We start from the raw sequence: 20,169 nt of genomic DNA on the forward strand, positions 1-20,169 counted from the left end.
GAAACTGTGAATGGTGGTTCTTATCAGCGTAAAGGAAGCCAAGCATACACAATCTAAAAGTGCATATTTCATCAATTGTAAATAGGTGTAGAGAGGAGAGTATTCCCTACAGGGTGTAATTCTCGGATATGTTTTCAATAGAGTTTTCAGGTATTTCACCTCATTTCAAGAAGTGTTCAAAGTAGGCAGGAGGTAAAAGTTGACAACAATGGAAATCCAATGCTTCCGAGGGAAGGCGGAAGTGTTAGGAACCGGCAGCTCCATGTTTCTTTGTGTTCGGAATAACGGGTGATGCTATGTATTTCTTCAAGGTATATTTCACGTTTTCTTCATTTATAAGCGTGAAAGAAAACATCGCACCATGTGTTTTCCCAAGTACAAGATACCATGTTGCTGACTATCCTTAACACCTCCTTCATCGCACCAAAGTATTCCGTGTTCACTGCTACCAAGGCTTATCGTTTGCCTTCTTTGGACCAATCATAACGTCAGAGCATATCTCAAAATGCATGGCGCAGTTGATGTTATGTCTGGGAATTTCACCCTGGAGGGAATAAACTGTACATCTATTGAACATTAATGATATATGCATTTTTGGATTGCGTATGCGTGACTTCCTTTACGCTGTTAAGGACCATCATCCACAGTCTCTCGAAATTGAAATAGGGTCTCTTGAAATTTGACTTTTTCCCGATTTTGGACAGCCTTAGCTCTGAAACTATGCACTTTTCGCCATAGGTCCATATGAACATTTTCTCTTATTTTGATGTGAAGAATTAACTCTTAAAGTTTGTCGGTATAGTTCATTAACACTGACATCGTTTGAGTGCTAATTTCTGACATCAAGATAAGACAAAATATATAGACCAACCTGGGTGCGGAAATCCATCATTTCGGAGCTACAGGCTGCCGAAAACTTGAAAAAGTAAACTTTAGAGGTCCATTACTCCAAAACTAAGGAATCTACCGTAGTTGGCTAAGACTTCACTGAGAAACTAATATGTGCTCTAACCAAATACCCTAGTTTCAGAATCCTACGGTAGTCATGTACAAGATACCGTGCTGCTTACGATCCTTAACCCCTCCTACATCTCATCAAAGTATTCCGTGTTCACTGCTACCAACGCTTAACGTTTGCCTGCTTTGGACCAATCATAACGTCAGAGCATATCTCAAAATGCATGGTGCGGTTGATGTTATGTCTGGGAATTTCCCCCTGCAAGGAATAAACTGTACACCTATTGAACATTAATGATACACAATTGAACATTTTTATAAAGAAAATTTGGGTACGAAGATATAATTTGAGGCACTCACCAACTACCTCTACAGAAATTATTGATTGAGTACTGCAGGATTCTGAAACATGTATTATTGAATAGTGCAAATATTAGTTCTTACGAAGTCTTGACACTACTACGGTAGGTTCCATAGTTTTGGAGCTATTTCATTTTTTCATGTTTTCGGTAGCCTATAACTCTGAAAGGAAGCATTTGTGCACCCAGGGTGGTTTATACTTTCTGTATTATCTTGACGTCAATAATCATCTCCTGAACGTTGTAGATGCTGTTTTGAAACGCCCTGCATAAGGGATGATCCAAAAGAGCAATATTTTGTCTCGGCGATTTGTTAACAGAAGCTAAAATCTAAGATACATTTGAAATTGTCATGTTTTGTGAATGTAATCACCAATGCAGCCAGTGAGCCTATCTATGCTGCGAAGAAAAGAAGTAAAATTACGTATTTGAGTCTCAATGTTACGAATAGATGTGCGAAACGTGAACAACGTATGTAAGTCAGAAGAACAGTTGTCAGGGCACCGAAGAATAATTCGAATTCTGGCTTGAGCCGTAGATTTTTATTTTATACAGTAAATCCACTTCATATATTAAGGTTTTAAGAGAACGTGAAGCTAAAAAGAATTCAATCCTACTTTATTCAATACAGTGTTCGTAGTGCTGAAAATACTGTTAAACTAATTTTAAAAACTTTTGTTTCCATTAGTATAATCTAGACAGAAGTTCTGATTGAAGTTGCTTTCATGTGAATATCCTAACCGTAAGATTCACTTCTTATGTGATATTAAAACATATAATAACAGGTTTCCTAAACAATCAGGATTATAGCTCTACGGTAGGAAACCTGTACGTGAATGACGATAAATGTGATACAGAACCTATTACTCAAACAATTATATTCTGCATGACACAAATATATATATATCGGGTGATTCCGTTAGTCCGTACCAGGCCTTTAAATCGAAAACGGTCCGATATATGTACAAACTGAAAAACACGTATCTCATTAGTTGTAAAGAACAACAGATGGAAGTAAAAAGTTTCGCCCCAGGGTTCCCCGCAGGGTCCCAGACGGGGTCCAACTCAAAATTGTCAAATGGAGAGAGGTGTCTAGTGGTATATCGCTTGAAAGCTGTTGTAAAAATAAAGAAGCTACAACAACTCCCGATTCGCTACGATTACCCTATGCAACATGGCGGCGGGTCAAAATCTCATCTAAAGTTGTATTGAAATGAATGTGAAAAATCACATATTCCCGTGGAATTGGCGGTAAAATTGCTGGATATTGCCCGGTAGCCCTGGAGAGTTGTGGTGTTCATTATAAAAACACATCAGCGAGTGGTGCACACAGCCGAAATGTCGAGTCAATGAGACTAGTCGGTCGGGAGAAAACAACTGTTTTCACTTTGCTTGCACAGAATTCTTCGAGATGTGGAACGAGGCAAGCATGCTCTAAAAATGCTTCCTGCATCTGTTTTATAAGAGGTCTGGGTCTCTTCCCAGATCTTGGCCTTGGTGTCCGCACAGCATGCGTGTTTCAAAGCCCTTTGTCGGCAGTTGTGATGTTGCTTCTTAGGGTGGCCTCTTCCCTCCCAGACCTCCGACACTATGGGATCAATGAAATTGAGCACTGTATCCTCCCGACTGGCAATATTTCGGCTGTGTGCACTACGCAATGATTTGTTTCCATGATGCATATCATAACTCTCCAGGGTACAGCAATTATACGGAGATGTTGTTTTGCACCATTTACCCGCATTCAGCCCAGAACCCAAAATGGCGGTATAAATAGGTCTGTATTCTGGACTTGCCGTGTGCTATCCAATGACGTATAAATCTTGCTCATCCCCGAGTGTCACGTTGCGACCCTCTCCGCGTTATTGTGTTATTTCCGTTCGAGAATGTATTTTCCCCCCAATTCCCGACCTAGGTTTGAATGATGTCACAGTCTGGTTCGTCTGTATACCTATCTTAAGCTCAGTGTATTTCAGTAACAACACGCGAATAATGGGATTGGCGGAAGGTTCCAGCCCTGTCCTTACCTGCCCTTTTCTTCCCTATGCATCGTGTAAAAGTGAAATTCATGAGACATTAATGTCGTGAAACGTATAACTTTAAATGAAATACTGAAATAAATAAACATACACATCTTTGATAACGATTACTGCAACTGGATTGTGCTGTTTGCTGGTTTCTGTTTCTTGTACAACACATACGCCTTTCGAGAGAAACAGTCGCAGACAACCTTGAATTGAAAGGCACTAACGTTAGGTACGCTGGAACAAGTTTGTTCCATAGTAAGTTGAGCAAACTTTGCTGAAGGGTCGTTAGTACGAATTGTAGTGAAGTACTTGTGCTGTGCAAAATCAATACATGCTACGAATTGAATTGTGTGTGTGTGTGTGTGTCAGAAGGCTTCCATTTCATTGTAGAAGGTGGCACGTACTACCCTATATATCGTGTGTTAGTGCAGTTTTGGCTAAAGATAGCATTGTATTGGAACAATGCCATATACGAACGGGGAGGCATTTGATATGTTAATGGTGTTAGGGGAATGTAGGCAAAACTATAAAGCTGCAACCCGAATTTATAACGCAAGGTTCCCACAGCGACAATCAATTTCCCATAATGTACTTCGACGGTTAGTAAATCGTTTGAAACAAACAGGGCGCATACCTCCTCAATATGGGGGTCACAAACATGCTCCAATTCTAGATGACAACGATGTCATTATTGATGTTTTGGCTGCTGTCGAAGTACGTCCTAATGCATCCTCAAGAGATATTGACCGAGATTGCGGAATTAGCCAAACAAGTGTACTGCGTATATTGTGGAAGCACAAATGCCACCCGTATCATATCTCCTTGTGCCAGGTGCTAACAGATGCCGACCGTAATAAGCGCCTCCAGTTTTGTAATTGGACCCGTGAGAAATTGAGGACAAACCGAACGTTTTTCAGTATGTACGTGCTGTGGTCAGACGAAGCAATATTTACAAGTGATGGTTATGTCAATCTACATATTACGCATTATTCGACTGCGGAGAATCCGCACTGGACACTACAGATCGACCGACAAAGACGTTGAGCATCAATGTGTGGGACAGTATCATTGGAACACAAGTAATTGGGCAATGGTTTATTGATGGAACTTTAACGTCGGATCTGTTCCATCAATTCTTGACATATCATCTACCTCAACTTCTGGAAAACATCCCACTTCATGTGCAGCGTAATATGTCGATGCAATTGGATGGTTGTCCAGCACATGCTGCTCGTAAATGCAGAGGTGCATTAAATACTTTATTTCTTCACCGTTGATTAGGAAGAGGGCCAATACTCCTTTCCCTCCTCGCTCTCAAAACCTTACGTGTATGGTCTATTATTTCTGGGGTCGACTTAAGGAGCTTGTTTACACGAATAGACCAACTACACCAGAAGATATGAGGCAACGTATAATGACCGCATTTCGAAGCATAGGAGAGGCAGAGCTTGAAGCTGTGGGCTATAATTATTATCGACGTCTGGACCATGGTCTTGCTGTACATGGACGACAATTTCGGTAACATGTGATGTAAAACGTGCTGCGTGAAATGCACATCTGTTACATAACGGACAGCAGCCGTCTCCAAGTAAATATGATATATCCTTTGTAGTCATGCGATGGTAAATTAATTCTTAAAACAACGTTAGACGTTTCAATATAATATGCTTACCTGTCTACCATAACACTTCCATTTCCATACTGTGTATGTTACCAGTGTTAACTACGAGACGAGACAAGACAACACTTTTCAGTAGTGTTACGAACGAGGCTGGCGAGAAAAACGAAACGTTTTTCTCGCCAGCCTCGATTACGAAAGAGGACCGAACAGTCTCTGTAGTATTGTACCCGGAAAACATATGTTACCAAGGAAATATAGCTGTTCAAAATGTTCAGGGTTTTCCATCCAGCACAATCAAACAACTGCTAATTTCGAGGCGGACTCTGCCTGGATAACTAGAACTGGTTACCGTGATAGGTTGTACTTTTGAAATAATGAGACATTTTTTTCTCAGTTTTTACGTCTGGCTACCCGTTTCAGATTTATAGGGGTGGGCATATTGTTTTCAATGCAACTTTTGATGACATTTTAACCCACCGACATTTTGCATAGGGTTATCGTAGAGAATCGGGACTTGTTGTAGCTTCTTTCTTTTTGCAAGAGCTTTCAAGCGATATATCACGTGACCCTTCTTTCCATTTGACAATTTTGAGTTGGACCCCGTCTGGGACCCTGGGACGAAACTTTTTACTTCGCTCTGTTGTCCTTTGCAACTAATGGGATACGTGTTTTTTAATTTGTACATATCTCGGACCGTTTTCGATTTGAAGGCCTGGTACAGACTAACGGAATCACCCTATATATATATTATTAAACGCTTGCAGGGACATGGGTTTAGAAGTAAATGCAGAGAAAACTAAATACATGGAAGTGCGTCGGGACCGTAATACGGCAAATTGTGGAGGCGTTAAAATATTAAATAATACTTTTGAAAAAGTGGATACTTTCAAATATTTAGGATCAATGTTAACAGACGAAAATCATATTCACGAAGAAATTAAATGTCGACTAAAAGCAGGGAATTCGTGTTACTATTCGGTTCAAAATCTCTTGTCGTCGCGAGTTCTGTCGAGGAATTTGAAGCTTAAAATATATAAAACGATAATCATGCCTGTTGTTCTGTATGGTTGCGAAACATGGTCGCTTACTCTGAGGGAAGAACATAGACTGAAAGTATTTGAGAACAGGATCCTGAGAAGAATATTCGGACCCAAGAGGAACGAGAATGGGGAATGGCGGAAGCTTCATAACGAGGAACTACATATTTTATACGGTTTACCCAACATTGTTAGGGTCGTCAAGTCTAGGAGGCTTAGGTGGGCAGGTCATGTAGCTAGAATGGAAGAAAGTAGAAACGCTTTCAAAGTCTTGACTGGTAGACCCATAGGAAAACGACCATTAGGAAGACCTAGGCGCAGATGGGAGGATAATATTAAGATGGATCTCGCAGAAATAGGAATACAAAGTAGAAACTGGATCCAATTAGCTAAGGATAGAAGTCAGTGGAGAGCTTTTGTGAACGCGGCACTGAACCTACGGGTTCCATAGGCCATAGAGTTAGTTAGTTATATATATATCTTAAGTTAACGATAGGTTAAAATAAGGTATTTGTTTAAAGTATAATATTGTAAGTGCTTATGTTGGAAATAGAAGTAATTTAATACTTAAAGTTAAAATATTTATAGAAGTTTCTAAGATGGCTTTTTAATTTTTCTTTTTACATATCAGTGCAGTCTGTACTACCGTTACCCCATTGTAAGTATCGGCTTATTAATTTCTGTTATAATTATTATTTCAATGAAAATATTTGTGAAATCTGGCTAACACTACAAGGAAGCAAACTTCATATGTTCTGATTGCAAATCATGTTGTCATACATTTTCATAGTTCTTGTGTATAATGGTGCTCTGCAGAGTGAATATGAACATCTTACTCACGCTTCATACACTATACATGTTATTCTGACAACTTAGTTCATAAACAAATAGAAGGAATCCTTAAGATTTTAACAAACTTCACCCTATTTTCATGAAAATAATATTTTTAAAAGAAAAATTACTTTATAATAACGCTTAAAGATAATGGCCGCGTAAGGGCATGGTTTGATGTGATTGAATTTGTCTCTTAGCATGTGTAACTTCTAAGGGTCGAACAAATGAAAGCTAAATCACTTGATTATTCGAAGTAATTTATGACTGTTTTCGAGTAATAATTTTGATAAAGAGATACTTTCAAATATTAAGGAACAATATTAATAGACGGAAATCATATTCACGAAGAAATTAAATGTCAACTAAAATCAGGGAATTCTTGCAATTATTCAGTTCAAAATCTCTTATAGTTGTGAAGTTTGTTGAGGAATTTGAAGCTTATAATTTATAAAAAGATAATCACGCCTGATGTTCTGTATGGTTGCAAAACATTGGAGCATAATCTGAGAAAAGAACGTAGACTGAAAATATGTGAAAACATAATCCTGAGACGAATATTCGGACTCAAAAGAAACGGAAATGGGGAATGGCGGAAACAAGGAATTGCATAATTTATATTGTTTACCAAATATTGTTAGGATTATTAAGTCTAGGAAGCTTAGCTGGGCAGGTCATGTAGCCAGGATGAAAGAAAGTAGGAACGATTTCAAAGTATTAACTAGAAGACCATTAGAAAAACGACCATAGGCCTCCGGGTTCCATGGAATATAGAGTTAGTTAGTTAATATATGACTGCAGTCTTATGTCTTCCTACCACTCAGCACGCAATTGGATTCCGTGACGATAATAATTCTAAAAGTCCTATATAAGGAAGCCCTCAATAACACATGCACAATGCAGCTCTCAAGCAAAGAGATCTTTTTCTTTTTATCAATGTAATCAATATACAAATAGAGGCAGTACTCGGTAGTAGAGGCGTTGGTTAAGTATGGTGCATGAGCAAGGGTTCTTTACTGCAAACCTTAGAGAATTTTCAGTGTCATTTAATTGACATATAGATGTACATTCCTGTACAACACGAAAACGTTATGCAATAAATGTCTTTTCTCTTTAGAATTCCAGACAATAATCGGTTTACAGCAGTCCAGCAATCCACAACGATCGTTTTACTTTGACAGGAATAGCATAATAAATCATCTCCACTATAGACCTATTTATTTGGCCCAACATCTCTAAGAAGTACTGTTGAATACTATTTAGAATATTTGATCACAATCCAATCAGGGTCAGAAACATGATTATCGTAGAAAATTCAGTTTTCGAAACTTATGACACCCTGATAAAGGAAATCTCCGTTATTCCATTCATTCAGAGATTTTCATACTTCCCAACAACATTTCTTATACACTGAAGTGAGTTCATGTTTCATCCAGTACTCTTACTTTACCGATTACGAGCAGCCGTAAACCTACACAGTGACAGTGAATCTCGTATGCAAGGTATAAGCTGTAACACTCCGTCGGCATGAAACTATTAAAAATTAAATGAAAAAAATGAAAGCACTTCAAAGAAATGAAGGAAATAAATGAATATATTAAAAATATCGATTGCATACAGTGTCAGCAGTGTCCAGAATGTAAAATAAAAATTACACAAAGAGGCTAGCGGTAAGCATAAGCGCCTCTGGCGCGAGAGACCGGGTTGGATTCCCGGCGGGAGCTCAAGTAGTTCTGAGTCCACGTTAATCAGTAGGTCCACATCTCATATAGCCTTGCTGCTGAAAGGGGCGTTAAACTCAAAACCAGCTCAACTCAAAAATTACACAAAAGAAGTCAGTGATAAACAGACTCCTTGGTTATCAATTTGAAGCAATCAAAGAAGTCAATGTCAATTAAAAGTGTCAGATATTCTCAGAGGGTACATATGGACCACGGGAGCATTAGACTTTATGGTTCAAAGACTTGGTCATTACGGAAGTTAAAGAAGAAATATTTAGAGAGCTTATAAATGTGGTGTTGGAGGAAGATGGCGAAGATAAAATGGACAGAAAGAGTAACAAACGAAGATGTTTTAAAACGGATAGAAGAGAAGATGACGCTTCTAAGAGCCATCCTTAGTAGAAAGACCAATTGGATTGGACACATCTTGCTAAGAAATCGTCTTCTTCATACCGCCATAGAAGGAAATCTGCAAGGCAAGCGAGGAATAGGAAGAAGAAGATCATAAGTGATCGATGATTTGAAAAATAGAAGAAAATATTGGGAGTTAAAACAGGAAGCCGAAAATCGAGAAATATGAAAAAAACAAACATTTCCGGACTTAAACTGAAAATTATGAAGAAGAAAAGAAAGAATGCCTCATTAGTCCAAGCACTTGCCAAAATTCAGAATACTTAATAATAATAATTCTCAGAAGTACGAAAGGCCTGAACCACGGAGGGATGGATACAAAAAAGTTGCAACTAGTGGCCAACTACGATCACCACAGCACGATTTACCTAATTGCACTGCCAAGGTCGAATTAGCTGAACTTATACCGAATGAAGAGCAATGTACCAAGTTAGGAATCACAACTCGAGTAAACATTTAAGACAAACGACTGAATCTGTCGCAAATTTACTTTGCAATGAGAACTGCGGCTTCAATTGAATAACTTTTATGCCATGTGCCACGGAACTGGTGAAACTTTACTTTCAGCGGACGATGTGCGGGAACTTTGAAAACTTGGATAGAAACCTAGATAGAATGCTACACTTTTTTGTTACAAATTAGGATGTTTCGGTGAAACGTCATATATCACGATTTGAAAAAGTATTTCGAATAAAATTAACCTATTTTTCACTGTAACATCCTAATTTATAACAAAAAAGTGTAGCATTCTATCTAGGTTTCTATCCAAGTTTTAAAGTTCCCGCACATCGTCCGCTGAAAGTAAGGTTTGTTAACTTTATCACAGGTAAATTTAACCTTTTCCAAATAAAAAAAAAAAACATATTTTTATCCTTATTTATTCGATGCTCATTTCTCCAGATATTTTGAAGTTAAGAAACACCTTCTATCTCTTCATATATACAAAGAGAGAGAGAGAGAGAGAGAGAGAGAGAGAGAGAGAGAGAGAGAGAGAGAGAGAGTCAAACTTTTGGGTGACTCAACAACCCTTCGACACCCTTGTAATATGAAGCCGGAAGGGAACAAATGAAAAGTGAGGATGGCAAACTATATTGGAGGATGGGTCACAATTTTTAGGTGAATGTCGGTCACGGTCGCTATATTGGATTCAAGTCGATTATTTTTAAATGTTAAGGGGAATGTGGACTATTAAATGACACTAGCTCGAGCTCACGAAGGCAGTTATATAATTGTTTTTGTCAATGCGAGCGGGTACGGGAGTTGTGATGGCCCAAAAAATGTGGAAAATGACATTGACACTGACATAATCTCTCTTTGTTGCAGGGAATCTAAACTGGGTTATATTGACACTACAGAATATTTTTTTGTAGCAAGTGATCTACTAAAATGTTTTACATTGACACTGACTAAATCTCTATTTCTGACACTCGATCTAAACTGGGTTACATTGAAACTGACATAATATCTCTTTGTGTTAGGTGATCTAAAATGGGTCTGATACAGTCACAAAAGATGAAATCATCCTTATATCTGGTGAACACAACTACCGAGCTATTGCAGATGACAACAGCAGATGGAACGCAGACAGAAAACTGGTACCTCACAGCACGGTCGCACACGTGATAATCTAATTCAGGGGGACTGGCTCTGCTGGATGCAGAACGTAAAGACTTTGGGACCAAAGACTTTCACCACTGAGAAAAGCAACGACAGTGATAACATCGTTCGTATAAAGTCCTAAACGCAGTACATGTTGTATCATTGGAATGTGCAGTAAGCCAATCCTCCATGATCGGATATTGCGCACCTATCAGTGGCATCCTTAAAAGCTGCACATGCTACACAACCTTGACCTTAGAGTGTTGCATGTGGACTATCGAACAACAGAAATGGGATTCCTTGTTTTCCAAATTTATATTGTTCAGCGATGAGGCGTAATTCACTTTGTACGGTGATGTCAATCGACATAACTGTGGATACTGGTGTGGTGGAAATCCACACTATTCTCCCTCTAGTAGAGAAAATAGTGAAGAAAAGATAACGTTCTTATGTGGCATATGGGACCCCAGTATCTTATGACCATATTCATTCGCAACACATTAACGGCGAGACAGTACCTAATTAGCTGCAGGAAACTGTTTCGTTCCATACTGAACGCAGACGGCTGCTTCCCATCTTATTTTCAGTATATTGAGCTCCCCACACTCTGGAGTTTGTGGGTGTGAATGGTTAAATCCACAACGTTAAGGAATGTGGATTAGTAACCCAGATCCCTTGACCTAATGCCCCTTGATTTTTTATCTATGGGGACATCTTAAGCATATAGTATACACTGAGATAATCCGCGATTTGGTAAACTTTAAGATACGCCTCCAGCACGTGTGTCACCAACTTTTATCCGACATTCTCCTCCATGTGCAGTCAAAGTATTTGCAGCAGCTACGGTTATGGATTACACGAGATGGACACATAATAGAACTCGTGTTGTAGCATGCAGTTCAGAGATAATTAGTCAACTTTGGAAATTGACGACTCCCGAACCTCCAACATTGACAAAACTATTATACCACTGCATTCGTGACCTCGAGATAAGATAATTTAATATACCATGTACATCCCATCCCATTTAAAAATTCGACTCCAATCCAAGATGGCGGCAATGACCAACATGTACCCCTGAAGTTGCGGCCTATCACCCAATATCATTTGCCATACTGAATTTTTACTTATTCCTTTCCGGTTTAAAATTATAAGCTTGTGCAAGGACCATTGGCTCACCCTGTATAAATTTAATAGTTTTATTTTAATTAATATTACCTAATGTTCAAAGCAATAGAGTTTGTGTAAATTTTGTAAAATATTTTACAAATATTATAATTTTCAATATTTATTTTGCAGTTTCTGAAAACATCCCACATCGAGAGAGTTATCCAATTCCAATGAGTAAGTACTTAATACAATTATTATTAGACAAATATAATAAATAACAATTAAAATATTATTAACCTAACACTCACAAAATGTTAAGCATTTCAATATTATTGTACGTCAAGCAGTTCGTTTCTCACGACACTAGTATCATATGATGTTTCTTATGTTTTAGCTTGGTAATTGATGATCATGCCATAACATAACACTGTTTTTCAATTGCCTTTGGTTTTCAGCGCTCTGTAAGAGAGTCTCTTATAAGTATACTCCATTTGGTTGCAAGATTCAGTTTAATTATTACGTGCTTCCCAATGTATATGTTAAAGACAGTGTTCGTGCCCATAACAGCTGAATAAACACAATATAAATACAATTGGAATAGGTTTCGTTGCCTTGAAAATAACTCAAATGTTCATATTGTAAAATCTAACAAAAGTGTGACTTGACTTGATTGTGAGTTTAACGTCCCTTTCAGCAGCGAGGCTATATGAGACGTGGACCTACTGATTAACGTGGAATCCGAACCACATGAGCTCTCGCCAGGAATCGAATCCAGGTCTCCCAGTAACAAAAGTTTGTAAAATATTCAACAAATATTAATATTTTGTTTGTTTCCACTACACAAGTTGCATATATCAATAACCGCACTCTAGTGGATACATACTCGTATGAGAAAAATGATGTAAACCTACTTAATGCAATCAGATGATTGGAAGAAAACATTGAAAGTTTGACTGTATGTTGTTACTGTATCCCTTGAATTTCTATGAGACTTCTGATGTTTGTTTGTTCGATTATGTTATACATTTACAGCTGCGTTCACTGTTACGAGAAATATTTCTTAGCACGGACTTCACACCAGAAACTCTTCACACAGTTAATTCTGTATTGAAGAGAAAATAGAAATCTAAGAACACGAGAAAGGAACTAATGAATTTGAATCATAATTTAAAAAAATGTCACATCTTATTACAGTACCTAAACAAAGCTGTCTGTAGATAAAGCTAGAATAATATTTGAATCGTTGAGTTTGAAAACCGGTCATCTCTACCGAAGCTAATTTCAGAGGAGTGACAAACAAAACTAAAGTAATCAATATAGGTTTATTTGTGTTTTTGGAAAGTACAAAAATGTCAGTTCTACGATCTGAAAATGAGAGCAATCCCATATGCTAGATGCATATTAACTAATTTAGTTTTGTGTGTCACTCCTTTTAAAATAGCTTCGACGGAGATGGCCGGTTTTCGAAATGAACGATTCAATCATAATTTAAGGCACTGAGTTAGAACTATGATATCTTAATCTTAACCCTTAATTAGTGGCGTGAGGACCCACGGACACCGAACATCTTTTTGTCTTCTCCCTCTAAGAGACTTCAGACCGAACACCTTGAAAACATGCCTATCCACTCCTAGTACCTTTCTCTCTCAAGTAGCTGTAGAGTTTGGAAATCTAAGTGTCACTGTTACGTTTCGCTGCAGTTAGTAGAATCCGAGGGACCACACGTCACTAACTTTGTTACTATTTTGTTCGAAGGCAGTGTTCATATTTTATACATTTTGAAAACTTTTTATTAACTTTCTTTCTCGTACAATATGTTTGACAAACCTCGCCCGTCTACTGGGAATGTATATGATTCTGAAATTACAGAAAAAAGTTAGTTTCATGTTAGATAACGTTTCAGAAAGTGAAAGTGATGCACTAAGAAGTAAAGTGGAATAGACTCTTGCAAATTTGGCGAAACTAATATTTATATATACTTCAAATATTTCACAAATGAGTCTTGCCTTCCATTGACAATAATTTTGAGAAGTTCGTTTACTATAATTTATATATCAGTGTCAAAATAGCCATATATAAAGCTGTCGTAATTTATATTGCAACATTTATACCAGACTGTTTATGGCATGTTATATTTATGTACATTACTATATTAGTTTATTATATCTATGGTGTGTTATGTCCTGTACCTATAATGTATAATCAAACAAGTTTGTATTTAGAAAGTTATTGAGCTCTTTTTTATACTTGACTATTCATAAGGCTTCCTACTATCGTCACGTCAGTAAACATGCACTAAAAATTGATAGTATCTGATCTTTTACACTAATTTTTGTAGTAAAGGAAAGAACGTATGTTATAAATATGTATCCAATATTTAATATGGAGATAAATTTCGTCAAATTTGCATTTTTTACTTGACATTCTTTTCTAGTAAAGAATATATATAACTTTTTTCAGGTAGTGTTATTTTTGCAATTTCTAGTGTTTGTATTCCAATTAAACTTGTAAAGACAGTTTGGATACAAAAGGTAAGATTAAGACATTTTTACAATATACCCAAACAAAGAATGATGAGTTATGTTGTAGGTACATAAATCTTACTTACGAAATTTGAAACAAAGTATTTCAGTAATAGAACTAATTATTATCGTCAAAATATGAGATAAGTAAAGTTAAAGACTCTTTTTCACTAATTATACAAAAACGATATATCTCGGTTTTCCAGAAGTTTTAATAAAAGTATCTGTAAACAATATCAAAAAGATCCATTCAACTAATATCTGAAATTCATAATTCAAATATACAATTATTCCACTGCCTGTTCGAAACATTTCCCCAGTGCATTTCGGTTACGATGATGCATGCGTCTCATATCCTACAACTTAATTTTGTAAAAGGGTACGCTTACTAATTACTCTTCAATATCTACTTTGCGATGCAGTAGTGCAGAGGATTATGTTATTTATGTTGTTGCATAAAGTGAAAACAACAAGATACGGATTAGACAATATAAAGTGGGAAGTGTTGAAATTACTGACTACAAAATAAGTCGGCCTTCCGTCCAGCAACTGTACAAGGAACCTAAAGACTGAATTACAAAGCCAGGTACTTGAGTATGTATTACGAAATATATTGCTAGCGCTGAAATTACTGATCAATATTTTTAGGATAAAATGCTAATTGATCGCAACGTATATTGCTCGCACTATATTTTCACACTTTGAGTTCGTAGTTTTTTCAATTTCTTAACAGAAAGATAGATAAGAAGAATATTTAGTTATAAATGATTAATTATGTTCTCTGTACTTAATGTTCCTACAAGCAACAAACTAATTCAATCATAATGAGGACATAGTGTAACTCATATTTACGTATATGTAAGTTAGTCTCAACTAACTGTTGAAATAAGAAATAATTTATAGTGGATTTTCTAAAAGGACAGTGAAATGAAAACACTGAAAAAATCTTTTTTATTTGTAGAGTACCATGGATTATCTAAACTCCGTATACCGGATGGTGAGTTAAAAGCTCTTTGTGATTGGTTAATTACCTCCTAAATATTATTCCTGGATGTTCAGTTATGTAATTGTAAAATATTGGCAGTTTTATCTTATGCACACTTTTATCATCTAAATATTTGAACAACATACTGATAGCAAACTTTTATAAAGCTGGCAAAGGTATACAGGTACACTCATGTCCAAATAATGGTCGCATATCTATAACTGTCTTCTTGTAAGAATATAATTTGATAATGATTTTGCAGGGTACTTTTAATAAGGATACTATTTGTCTAATCGGGAAATGTATATTTGTGGTAAATTCCATAGGAAAAGAATTATAAATACGAAAATGAGAATGACTAAAACAAAAAGGTTTCTAAATGTCAAGAAAGTTTAATTTTCGTTTTATTCTTCTTCTTTACTGTTCTTTTGACATGAAATTTGCCACATACGTGACTTTGCCGATTATATACATACTAACACTATAAGCAATATCGGGAAATCCTGATCAAGTTGTATTGCTACAACAACATGTTTATAGACATGCGACAATAATTTTGGACATGAGTGTAAATGAAACTAAGCTAGACACATTCATTGCATTTCTGCGGACATAACGTAGTTTCGTTTCATTTTCTGGAAATACGACCGACTTTGAAAGAATGCTAATTTGAAATTGGACTTAGAGGTAAATGTTCTACAAATTTCTGTTGGAATGGAGAGACAAATGCAAAGATGGAACTAACACACGAACACTTATTCCAGTTATATCTCAGAACCATTTGTAGAAATATATACCTGAAGAAAACGTTTCGAACCTCACTAATTCTAGTTTCAGTTGAAAAACAAAAAGTGTATGTAAATCAAACTCTCCGAGTGAAAGCGTATCAGTTTCATAAATTATTTAGTCATTTTATGTTTCTGTGTTTGTTCTTCACTAATCAATATTTGGGCCGGATATGATAGTATTTTTGATTGATTAAAGAAAGTTATCTTGACAACAATTTTTTATTTCTTAACACCAAATTGTTTGAACATGATTAGCTCTTTTGAACGGTATCAATTTTGACTTCATTAGACGACCGGTTCAAGACTAAGTCCAAGATATGACATGAAGGACTGCGAGGTATACAACTATTTTGCACGAGCAACGAGATCGTCCATGTCCCTATCACGTAACTTGTTGTAGACTGTGATTGACGAAATAGGCTGTGCAAGATGCTGCTTACGTTCCTTTTTACTAGCACCTCAGTCATAAAAGATTTTGTGTGACAACTTTTCTTAGTCTTTGGCATGGCCCCTCATTGAGGAGCTTTCTCCAATCTCTTCCGTTATTCCTATATTTTCAGTTGTATTACGAATATATTTATATTTTATTTATTTATTTATATATCCACTAAATTTCATCGAGCACAGGGCCAATTGTCTGAAACTGATTAACATAAAATGATAAAATCAGTGAAAACTAAATACATACAAAGAAAAGGCAGTAGAAATGAATTAACAAATACGAAAAAGGAAGTTTCACTTCAGAATATACAATTTTGTCTTAAGTTGAGTTCTGAAGTTTCGTTAAGAAGTGAAAATGTTAAGACCTATTAGAACAATATTGCAATCGTGCGCTACTCTGTAAAACAAAAAGAGCTTAACAATATTGATAAAGTAAGTGTTAATAAGCTAGTAAATTAAAAGAGCTAGTTCGTCACGAAAGAATCCGAAAATCAATCCGCGACAGTAAGAACTTAGAATTAATTTTACCATTGATAAGCTTACGTAGATAAAGCAAATCAGTAGCGCTACGTCGTGTGTCAGGAATGCATAGTTGCACTAAAGACATTAATTCCTGTCTTGAGTGGTCATGTAACTCAGGAATTCTCAATATAACTATGGCAAGAAAGAAGTTTAGTACAACGTCAATACAAGAAAGATTAGTAAGTACTACCTATTACATACAAGTGAACAATTTTCAATAATCAGGTTATTGAAAGCCTTAGAAAGTATCTTAAGGGCAGGAACACCTTGTATTTTATTTAATCTAAAAATAGTCCATGTAGTTTTGTAGATCAGAATGAGGTCAATATTATGTGAATCGCAATATTATGTGAGAATTAGTTATTAATCCGGAAACGGTAACTTCTATTTTGTAACGCGATCGTTAACTTGTGAAGGAATCCCTCACTTTTTATTTATTTCGTTTCTCTATTCTTAAAACTTTCTCTACCCTGCTCCTACGTAATAGTATGTGTTTACAATGTTATTATTGTTATACGTTCTGTATTTTTACTTGGTGTTTTGCATTATGGAACTTTTTTTTAGGTTGTAACATTGAATTAATAATGCTGTAATATAGTAACATTGAATTCTATTCCGAAATCTGGTAAAACATAAAAAGGATAAAAGATAGTTAACTATATTTACAGTATGTTGCGTTCTAACATGTTCTTGTGTTTGCTATTTAACATTCTACTGGAAGATTAAACATTCAACAGGTTTCCAATAGTTCATCAATAGTCGCATACTCACTAACACTACTAATCCTTACATCGGTGTACAAATTCATCAAACTCTTTTCGTATAGGGACCAGTTTGCTTACAGCCCTTCTTATCTGCTTTGTATTGACTTCATCAAACCGCAGAATCATTAACAAGAGCAAGAATCGAATTGTAGGTCATAAGAAGACTAAAATATTCTGTACCCTCGATATTCCAAAGATCTTGTATTATTTGATGAGATCTGATTACTTCGGTCAAATATAACAGCCCTATGAGAACGGAAATCTCATCCATACTTGTGTCAGCTGTATAGATTCCCCTGCTGTAGCTGCTCCTCATTTATTGAAGATTGTCGTTCGTACATTTTGTTATTTCTTCTATTGTGCCATCGGTAAAAAATAAATGCTTGGCTTCAAAAACATTTTGGACGTTTTTACCACCTGCGCCTTTAGCACCAGGAGGGCGAAGAACAATCCGATTGTCGTGGTGGGTGATCATTCCACAGAGTTACTTGTCATCATCATCAAATTCTGACAGCATGTCAGAAACAACGTTATCATCTTCCTTCATTAACCGTTGTAGTATCTGGTCTGCCTCTGTATTTATATAAATATACATAAGTACACCAACAGAAAATCGAAAAAACACAAACGCGATAGGTAAATTGTGAGGGATTCGCTCACGAAAAGAACAAAGTCTCTCACTATCAAGGCTCTCATTCACCTTGCACACGTGATAGGTCGCTGACAATTTTTCTGATCATGCACAGTATTTCAATCTCCACCTAGGCATCAATATAGGTCAATAGACAAAGTTTTAAGAATACACAAATAAATAAAAACAAAAGTGAGGGATTTTCTCACAAGTTGGTGATGGTGGGTTAAAGACAACACGAGAACATCTAGATCTCTTTAAGGCAAAAGCAATTTAATGGGTACATTGTTGACATTATATATCTGGAGAAGTACATTTTTCTTTAAAGAGAAAGAAAGAATAGAATATTTGTTGGGTTTGTCACAGATATTGAAGTTATAACATCAGTTACTTATCATGTACGCACACACACACACACACACATACACACACACACACACACACACACACACACACACACATATATATATATATATATATATCAGCTTACAGTGAAGATTCATAACATACATAATTAATGACTCTAAAGGTTTTACGGTCATAAGGAAAAAACAAAATATTTGTTAAAGATGATGAAAAGATGCTTGCTAAGTCAGTAAAAACAAGAGTAGACACAACATATGTACGAAGTGTGTTCAAATAAAAAGGTACGAAGCGACACCGTGGGTATACACGAATTGTGTAAGTGATTACCAGAGGCCAGAGCAACTATCCGACTTTTTCACAATTTGAAGGATTCATAGTTTCCAGAGAGATTCTTCGTGGCTAAGCGGTTAATGTACGCTTGTTTGCCGTGGGAGACCCGGGTTTGATTCCCATCGGGAGCTCATGTGGTTTAGATTCCACTTCAGTAGGTACACATTTTATATGGCCCCGCTGTTAAACGGGACGTTAAACTCAAAATCAACTCAACTCATTGTTTCCAGAATTCCTCTGGCTGTGGCAGTAGTCACTCTTCCACTGTGTCCATCAGGTCTTCGTCCCGTTCCAAGCACTTCTCTTTCTAATGGTTTTGTTTTAGAGGATGAAACAGATGGACGTCACAGGGAGACGTGTCCGGGCTTTAAGGTGGATGAATAAGGTGGTCCTACTCGAACTTGTCCAGTGTACTTTGTTTGACCTTGAATAGTGTGCACGAGCGTAAGCATGGGACAGAATCTCTCCCTGCGTGAAAAGCCCAGACTATTTGCTCTTGATGGACTTGCGTAGACTACGAAGTGTTTCATAGTACACTTCATTGTTAATGATTTTGAAATTCTCTCGGAATTCGATGAGTATCGGACCTGTAACGTCGAAAACCACGACGAGCATTACCTTGCCTTCTGCTGACACATCCTTGATTTTTTAGTGGAGCTATCTTTGGGTCTAAGTAATGTTACCAGGTCTAGTCACTGGGAACGATTCGCTCTAGGAAAGCTGTATCTTCATGATACCGTACCAGATATTACAGTAGGTTCCGTACACAGATCTTTTGCTGCTTGCTGTGCATTTTTGGAACCCACCGCGAGCACATCTTAGGTAAATGAAATTGTCATGCACAAATGTGCACACTGTTCCAACGTTTACTCCGTCATTTCTGCCAAAACTCGCATTGTGGCACGCCGATAACTTGTCACCAGGTCGTTCACCTTGTAGATGAGTTCCAACGTGAATACCATGTTTGCTTGACCTGGCTTTGTTAAACCCCTTCCCTTGCCAGGAATCTGATAAGACCTCGCTTCTTCCGAATATTTCGATATGAATGCCATGATTTTCTCAAACGCATTGCCGCGTCAATTAGAACGAAAACACAGCTGACTGATTTTCTCTGATTCATGGAAGAACGACCCGCGCATGCACTGCAAAC

The 20,169-nt window shown here is 36.8% G+C and overlaps 1 protein-coding gene across 1 annotated transcript in view; it reads left to right on the forward strand.

Moving 5' to 3' along the window:
• LOC145691574 (uncharacterized) overlaps positions 1–20,169 on the forward strand; it is a 128,920-nt gene that overhangs the window by 17,215 nt on the left and 91,536 nt on the right. Inside the window, exons 3-5 of the mRNA XM_081766984.1 lie at positions 6,630–6,656; positions 11,860–11,904; positions 15,154–15,189. Of these exons, the coding sequence (XP_081623110.1) occupies positions 6,630–6,656; positions 11,860–11,904; positions 15,154–15,189 (108 nt within the window). The remainder of the gene's footprint in view (positions 1–6,629; positions 6,657–11,859; positions 11,905–15,153; positions 15,190–20,169) is intronic.

Source organism: Thermobia domestica, chromosome 8 (genome assembly GCF_964235325.1).
Source record: "Thermobia domestica chromosome 8, izTheDome1.hap1.1, whole genome shotgun sequence".
NCBI lineage: Eukaryota > Metazoa > Arthropoda > Insecta > Zygentoma > Lepismatidae > Thermobia > Thermobia domestica.